The sequence below is a fragment of the Pteropus medius genome, unplaced genomic scaffold (assembly GCF_902729225.1).
Source record: "Pteropus medius unplaced genomic scaffold, Ma_sr-lr_union100, whole genome shotgun sequence".
NCBI classification, from domain to species: Eukaryota; Metazoa; Chordata; class Mammalia; order Chiroptera; family Pteropodidae; genus Pteropus; species Pteropus medius.
The window spans coordinates 7,941,153-7,949,768 of NW_024355205.1; the positions used below are offsets into that span (position 1 = coordinate 7,941,153).

The window sequence follows — 8,616 nt, forward strand, 5'->3', positions numbered from 1 at the left end:
AATCTAGGAGCATCTATAAAATGGTCTTGTTGGTGACTCACCATATTGACAGTGGGGTCCCTGAAAACCTTCGGTGCACTGGCATCTCTGGGCTTCACTGTCTGAGCGTCTCTTTCCGTTAAAACAAGCCTCTACTGCAGAGACAGCTAAAAGGTGGGGAGTTAAGGGGAGATGGAGAATGGAGTTGAAGGAAAGAAAATCTTCAATGTAAGTACCAAGTTGCTAATATAAATATAATCTAGAAATTTCCATCAGTCCCCAGCCCCCGCCATGGCATGGTTAAACAGTGTTTTCATTACATGTTAAGGCCTTGTGCTCTAAAGTCTTGTAGAGCTCTATATGTGGTAGCATCCATGTCACCTCAAACTTGTAGATATGCAGTCATGTGGCCAAAACAATCTAAAAATCAATCGAGAAATTGCAATACTTACTGGAAACAAAGGACTATGATAGGGGTCATAAAACAGTATAAAGAGTTCATCTCATGGTCATTAATTTCCAGAAGTTTACAATATAGTTGAGATGACGCCATGGGCAGATGTTTACCCTGAGCTTAAACCAGCCAGCTGCAGTGGTCTGGCGCTGCCTACAAATACAGTGACCCTGGGAACACCACTTAACACTAAGCCTGCTTAACATGGGAAGCCTGAGGCAACTTCACTAAGATATTTCAAGAACAGACAGCACAGTGGGGATGAAAGCAAGATGGTGACAATCTCCCTAAGGTACAGGATAGCAGGAGAGATAAATTGCTGAGCTATGGTGCCACATTGATTGCAGTACACTGAAACATTTTAAGTGACTTGGTAATAACCATAAGCACAGAGGTAAAGGAGTTGCTAGATGGAGCCATCTCTCCTGGTGTAAATGAACTATATATTGCCACCACTTCTGCTGTTTGAATGCTGTCGAACTCTTCCAAAGGTTCTAGAATATTCTCACCAGACATTTGCATACCTCGTCTTAAAAAGTAAGCTGTCTCCAGAGTTCTGCAATTAATCACATGTACGAGGTGAGAAATCCCATTTAGATTTAGTATAGTGATTTCCCTCTGGACTTTTGAGTCAACCATGGATTACAAATTTAATGATATGGGACAGGGGCAAATGGAAAGGGAATATGGAAGTCAAGGTGTAACTGGCTGGCTTTAAATACACTGTCTTTTAAATAAAGAGACAGAATATAAAGCAGCAGTTCTATGGGTCTTGAGTTCTGACTTCTCATTAGAAACACTTAACAGAAAAGCTTTTCGTGTATTTTTGCACGTCATGTATGAATTTTCAGTCCAAAGAGATGCTCTGAATCTGTGGTGATTCTAAAGATGCCTAAAACTTGATAGGCATATTACTGAAACCCTATACAGAGTGAAACCATTACTTCAAGTGACAGAGAGTTAGACAAGAAGAATCATAACTTACAGCGTAGACAGCCAGGGTCATCATCCTGCCGGCTCCAACGTGGGCAGCACCGGTAGATGGTATGCAGCTCCATGCTGTATGCCTGTCTGTAGACGGTATAGTACCGGGTCCTAGGAAACATAGCAATCTAAATCAGTAATGCCTTCTCTAAAGGCAAAGCTGTCATCTCACACCCAAATCCTGCCGTTTACACACACATGCATGTGCACACACACACATCTCATTATAAATGCAACCAAGATTCAATATAGGTATAGGTTAATGAAAATTAAGAGGAACCCCCATGTCCTATGGTATAAACTATCCTGAGAGTCACTCAAGTGATCAAGAATGAAACCCAAAATGATCAAGAGAATAATGAAATCATGAAGGATAATAAGGTACATGCTTTTTCAATGTGACTGTGAAGGTCCCTCATACATTGGTTCCACTATAGCATGCATTCTCAACAGTGGTGACATCATCCACAAGCTAGTGACAACTATTTCTTGGGTAGGAGATGTGGAAAAAATCTTACCTAATACAATGGTTTATGGTCCTACAAAGGAGCACTGTATAAAACCAATACAAAGTATATCTGTGGTATTAAAACCTTACGGGGGAAGAAGACAATTACTAAAAATTTATTTAAAAGATTACAAAGGCTCTTTATGAGGACAATAATGAACAAAAGGTTGAAAACACTAAACTATAGCTATCTGTGCTGACCTTTTAATATACCATAATACTAAGCATTTCTAAACTGGCTAACTTCCTTTCTATCAAATCAATGTCATATTTATTGTTTCTGTAAAAAGTATTAACATATTTTCTCCCCTTTATATACCAATCCTCATATCTCTAGCCCAAACCCCCCTCATTATTCGAAGCCAATTTCAAGGTACACTTCCTCCAACTTTTCTTTCCCCACCATGCCAATGTATAGTGCTCTTTTTTCTTCTCTCAAAGCAGGACTTTTTGGTCGTTTATCACTTTTTATGACATTTAGTTATTCACCATCTTGAAGTGTAACTTAATATTTTGTATGTGTATGTCTCCAATATAAGTATAGGGACATAAGTATAGGTCTGCATACTTATATACAAACAAAAGGGATATTAGTTTGGCAAAGATGCCAAACACTGCCTCAACTCCACAGCTAGTGTCATAAACATTTACCGAATAAAGAATAGATAAAACTTCTAAGCTATTGAGAATAAAAATATAAAATGTTCTATTTATTCATGGTTGTTTTTCCAAGTCTGATGTCTACTGGTAGTGAACTTTCTTTGGTTCAGTCTAATATCAACAATAATTAAACCTCATGGGAGAATACAGAAAATCTAAATAAAAAGCCATTTTCAAAAACAAGTACTCCAATGAACAAACAAATTGAGTACCTACTGTGTAATAAGCATTGTGCCACATGTATCAAATATGTTTTCAGTTAATCCTCATGCATGGTATTATTTTTCTAACTTCACAGACTAAGGCATAGGGAAATGTAGGAACTTTGCCTAAGGCCACAAAGCTAATAAGAGCCAGGGGAAGTTTTCTGATTTAAAGATCCAGAGCACAGACCGAAAAAAAGATTATCCATCTGAAGGTTAAACACACACACACGCACGCACACACACACACACACACACGAGTATGCACACATATTATGTAAATATCCACCATAAATTATTTAGCCTTATAATATTTTATTTAGTTTCATATTATCAACGTCCTGCTATTTCTATACAATGGCAAACCCAGTTATTTATAATTAATTATATCATAATTAAATATTCTCAACTTTCCTTTGACAAAGGTAGTGGTAGTAGTAATAATATTAATAATAATAACAATAATAAATTTATTAATCTAAAGCCATACTTTTTTAACCCTCAATTCAGACCAAATTGATTCATTTACATAAAACTTAATCCATTAGCACTTATCTGTATTAAGAGGTACTTAGATGTTTTGTAAAACTATTTTAAAACTTTGAAAAAAAAAGTCCACATGAAGCCCTGACGCATAGAAAGCGCTGTACTTACTTTTTCTCTCTCCTCTCCCAACCTGCTGAGTTAATCCTAATTCAAAGGCCACACTAAAGTCAAAGAAGCGCCTGGTTTTAAAGTGTTAGAAGAGAACCAAGGGCAGGTCAGACGGTCTTTCACCACCGTAGATGCCCCGGATCCAGGGATACTAAATTTAGCAAACTAACACAATATTCCTTGTTTCTGCCAGTCTTCTGATCTTCAGCTCTCAATAGCCTATTCTCTCAGGTGGTAAAATTAGTGCCATCTAACCCAAAACACCTCACTCATCAATGAGGCTTAAAGTAAGTGAATAATATATCCTGTCTCTGAAGGAAAACAAATTATTCCAAAAGTTCCTGGAAGGCATATCTTACTCTTGTTTATTTAATTATATAATTACTTTCTGAAATTGATTGGATGAAACCTTTAAATGCAGCTGGGACTTTTGGTTTTGATATGCAGTAACCCTTACCTCCGCTCGTAACCTACACACCACCTTGGGCCAACACAGCCCTGTTTCCAGAGCTTGACAGTGTGTGAGAACGCTTTGACACACGGGTGTGGAAGGCCCACCACAGTCAGTTGTTGTTCTTCACAAACATTTGGCCTTGAAAAAAAAAAAGAGAGAGAGAAATGATGCAATAAAAATAGATTGTTTCTTTACGTTTTACACATGAATCATTCATTCCTCCATCTTCCACAAAAAGCTTGTGGTGACTTACATAAAAACATAATGTAAGAGAGGAAAATACAGGCAATATATAAAAAAAAATTCAGGCCCAGGAAAAAGAAAAATCAGAATAGATTTTAAAAATAAGGAGACATTTAGAAGATAAATATAAAAGCCATAAGTTTCCATGTGTTTAGAAAAACTGAGGTGCAAATTAAGTTCTGAGATCTTTAGTAGACAAAATTTTAAAAGGAACAGAATTGCACAATTCTCAATATACATGAAGAAAAACCAGGCGGTTTCATTAAAAGCCGTCAAATTTTTCCTAGAAATTATTTCTGAACAATATTTTCCATCATCATGCTTAGTTCAGCTTCACACACAATGCTTGTTTAAACACAAATATTTTCCAACCAGCCCCATTATATTAATATTTCCTTATGGAAAGTTTATAGAAATTTATAGGATTTTAGACATATGATCTTTAATTTTTAAATGTGTGCAGGTAAATCACCTGGATTGTCAGAATTAAAATCCTTTTGTAATCTGAGGAATGCTTTACTTAGTGATGAATGATTTACTAGTCCATATCAATTATTTCATATTTGAAAACAAAACTAATTATAAAAGCAAGTTGGCCCAACCGCTCATATTTTTCATGTACCCAAAGTTACCTGTATATCATGCACTAACCTCCCTGGGGTCAGACTTTGATGTTTTTTCTTGCCATCAGAAAACCCAGTCTAGCTTTGTCTCCATACTCCTAATCTGCTAAAAATAGAAATGATTTCTGATTCAGGAGTTCTAATCAGCTGCTAAATAACTCTGTGAATTGTCCAATGACACAATAATAATACTGATAAGAATCTTGAATAGTACTTCCCACACTAAAATCAGTTACATCTATATCACCTAGATCACCATTTTCAATCATTTCTTTCTGTGGCTCTGACTAAATCTCACCATGTGATTTCACTTACAGCCCAATTCTCACTTCCAGCTATATCTATATCTATATTGGTATATTTATGTGTGTGTGTGTGTGTATATATATATATATATGTATGTATATAAAAAACACCTAAGCCCACATAAAGGTATATAGTAGGTAGTTTACTGAGACTCTAATATGGAATTTTTAAAAGCTAAAGTTTTCTTTAGGCCCACTGCCTAATTCTTGAATTTTTTATGGTTGCCCGACTTATGTGCAACATTTACATTTATTGTTTCATATAAATATACATATATATGTATATACATATATATTTATTGTTTTATATAAATATACATATATATGTACATACATATATATATACACACACGCATATATATGGTAATTGGACAGTTATCGTCACCTAAGCTGAATAAAATGCAAGTTGGATTTTATGAGTTTGCATAGGACATTTTAATACTTTAAGTAAATACTGTAATAAAACAATAGATGTAAATGTTGCACATAAGTCGGGCAACCATAAAAAATTCAAGAATTGGGCAGTGGGCCTAAAGAAAACCTAAGCTTTTAAAAATTCCATATTAGAGTCTCAGTAAACTACCTATTATACACCTTTATGTGGGCTTAGGTGTTTTTTCGTGAGCCAACTAGCCCCAGCTGGAATGAGCTCACCACACCTTTGTTTTTTCGGTCAATAGTTTGAAACCTTACACCTCATACAGCCTTGAACTCCATTTTGTAACCTAATCTTCCTCTATTATTCCTCCAATCACCCATCCACCCATCTATCCATTCACTCACCTGTTCAACAAAGTCATTTATTTTGGAGTGATGAAATCAGACTGGGAAGAAGAATTAGCCAATACAAAGATACATTACTGAGCCAGCCAACAGTTTGTTTAGGTGACTAGCTCACCAAAAGGGTGAGGGAACCTGGACTTTTATAAACTAATTCCTGCCAGTGATTCACCGAGCACTACTTCCTTTCTAGCATTTCAGGCGGAAGCACAGGTAAGCAGTGTCAGCCTCCAAAAGCCAAATAAGTCTCCAGGCAAAGAAATGCAAATGCTGGCTGTTGGAAACCTGGCAGGTGTGCAGTGGTAAAGGAGAGGGGAAATGGGTGCTGCACTGACAGTTTCAGCTGCAGGTGGTACAAACAAAAGAAAGTCCTATTCACTTTTCATTGACAATCTAAATAGAAGAGAGATGGGGGTGGAGAGAGAGGACGGAAGGCGCCTACATAAATACCAAATATGAAGTGCTAAAAAGAAGCAATAGGGGCTGAAACAAAGGGTGGGGAAGCTTACTGATTCATTAATTAGGAAAGGCCTCACTGAAGAGGTGACACTGTGACTTGAAAACGTCAAAAGGCATCCACGGAAGAGACAGGGGATGCCATGTAGGTGGCAAAAATAGAATGAGCAGAGGCTCTAAAAGAAGAAAATGCTTAGCCTCCAGAGAATCCGAAAGGCCAAATTGGCTCAAATGATGAAATGCTTGGTAGGGTAGACAGGGTTTTTTAGGCACAGGAGTTTTGACTTTATTCTCAGGGCACTAGAAGCCACAGAAGGTTTTTAGAATTGTGATTTCTGGCCTCATTACCTAAAGCCAGGATCTGGAGATGGACTCATGATACTCTCTCTGACACCAACTGCAGCTACCCTCCTTGACAATGACTTAGGATATTATCTGCTCCTGGACACTACAAGTAATAGTCCAGCCCAATCCAATCTGACCCCCAAGTCCTCAAAATCCTCCATGCTCCCCTTAGGGTTTTCTTCATTCCTACAAAGAAAGAAGTCCTTAAAGAAAATCTGTACCTTCAGAGAAACCCAACTCCAGCAGCACCAGTGAACATGGAAAGGTACAGCACAGTTTTTATTAATCACGAGGAAGTTGTATTAAACTAAAGTTTCTAGAAAACTACCTGTAATGGAGACTGTCGCCAAGTAATTTCTCTAGTAACATCTTAAGAAATGTTAATGTGACTTCAGAACTTCACACATTATATTACTGATCCATAGTTAACAAGCAACATAGTTTGGGGTAAGATGAGTTATTTTAGGTTAACTTATGCTAGGGAAATTTTTGGTAAAGCAATAGTATCATTCTTGCCTCCTAAATACATGTGGCTAAGTAGAGGCAGTCACTTGGTTATTCTGCAAGTGTCCTGAGTATATTTTAATTTAAAAAAAAAATGTTTTTTTGTTAACTATGAAAGCTATAAATGCTAGAAGTAAAAACATCTGAACAATGAACAAACGAGGTTGCCCCCAAGATGCTCCAGATATAACCACTGCTAATCATCTGATGTATTCATATCTGATTCTTGTGGGGGAGTACACATATTTTCACATAAATGAGATCACACTCTACTATTGTTTAAATTGTTTAACAAGTTTTTTTTAGGCAAAATTGGTATATAACGTGATATAGGTTTCAGGTATACAACATCGAAATCCATATACACTATAAAGTGATCACCACCAAAAGTCTAGTTACCACGCATCACTACAACACATCACACACACACACACACACACACACGCACATACACACACACACACACACACACACACACACTACATTTTCTTTATCCATTTATCCATCAATGGACATTTAGGTTGTTTCTATGTCTTGGCTATTGTACATAAGATATATATATCTTTTCAAATTGGTGTTTTTGTATTCTTTAAATAAATACTGAGAAGTGTAATAGCTAGATCATATGGTAGTTTTATTCTTAATTTTTTGAAGAATCTCCATACTGTTTTTCATAGTGGCTACACCAATTTACATTCCCACCAATAGTGTACAGGGTTCACTTTTCTCTACATCTTCTCCAATGTTTTAACAAGTATTTTTTAACTTAGCAAACACCATGGCATGAATATTTTTCCAGTTCGAAATCTAGAGAATTACTTTAACCCTTTTTTCCAGAATATAGACTGATCAGAATACTATAGCATAATTAATTTCTCCAACATCCTATTGATACTTGGTCCTTTCTAGTAGTTAGTGACTATAAACAACTTTGATACCAACCCCCTTATATAAACAACCGAATTACAGATTAATTTTTTTCTTCTTAGATTTTCTTATGAAATATTTGTTTCTTCTGCATTCTTTTAGTTCAGGTTTTCTTTTTTGGGCTCTCTCTGTTTCAGGCTTTCTCAAGTACTAGGTTATCATTGCCTATCTATATTTATGCATGAACCGCTAGAAGCTGATTGGGAGCTATGTGTGATAGAAAGGGCTTATAATTGGTGGGCTCACTGACAGGTAATTAGGAGTACTTTTTTTTGAGAAGCTCCTAGATTTCAGTGTATGAAATCTTATTTTTAGGGCCATTCCGTTTTCCCAGAAAAGTATCTCCAAGCTGTTGCCCTGGGGACACAAACACCTTGTGGCTGGTGCTTGGAGGCCAGACAGGGGAAGGGAGCCCTGCTGTTTTAAGCTCAAACGCAAGCCTGGGCAGTGCCAATCTGCGCCCCTTCTGATGCTTCTCTGGTTCTCGTTCTCCACAGGAAAGAATCAAGCCTCTTTTCCTTTCTCTCTCTCTCTCTC

At 36.8% G+C, this 8,616-nt stretch overlaps 1 protein-coding gene across 1 annotated transcript in view; it reads right to left on the minus strand.

Moving 5' to 3' along the window:
• The window catches only part of LOC120598554 (EGF-like and EMI domain-containing protein 1), a 495,472-nt gene that overhangs the window by 437,207 nt on the left and 49,649 nt on the right, over positions 1 to 8,616 (minus strand). Inside the window, exons 2-4 of the mRNA XM_039857412.1 lie at positions 3,900 to 4,034; positions 1,419 to 1,528; positions 42 to 146 (exon numbers count right to left, since the gene is read on the minus strand). Of these exons, the coding sequence (XP_039713346.1) occupies positions 42 to 146; positions 1,419 to 1,528; positions 3,900 to 4,034 (350 nt within the window). The remainder of the gene's footprint in view (positions 1 to 41; positions 147 to 1,418; positions 1,529 to 3,899; positions 4,035 to 8,616) is intronic.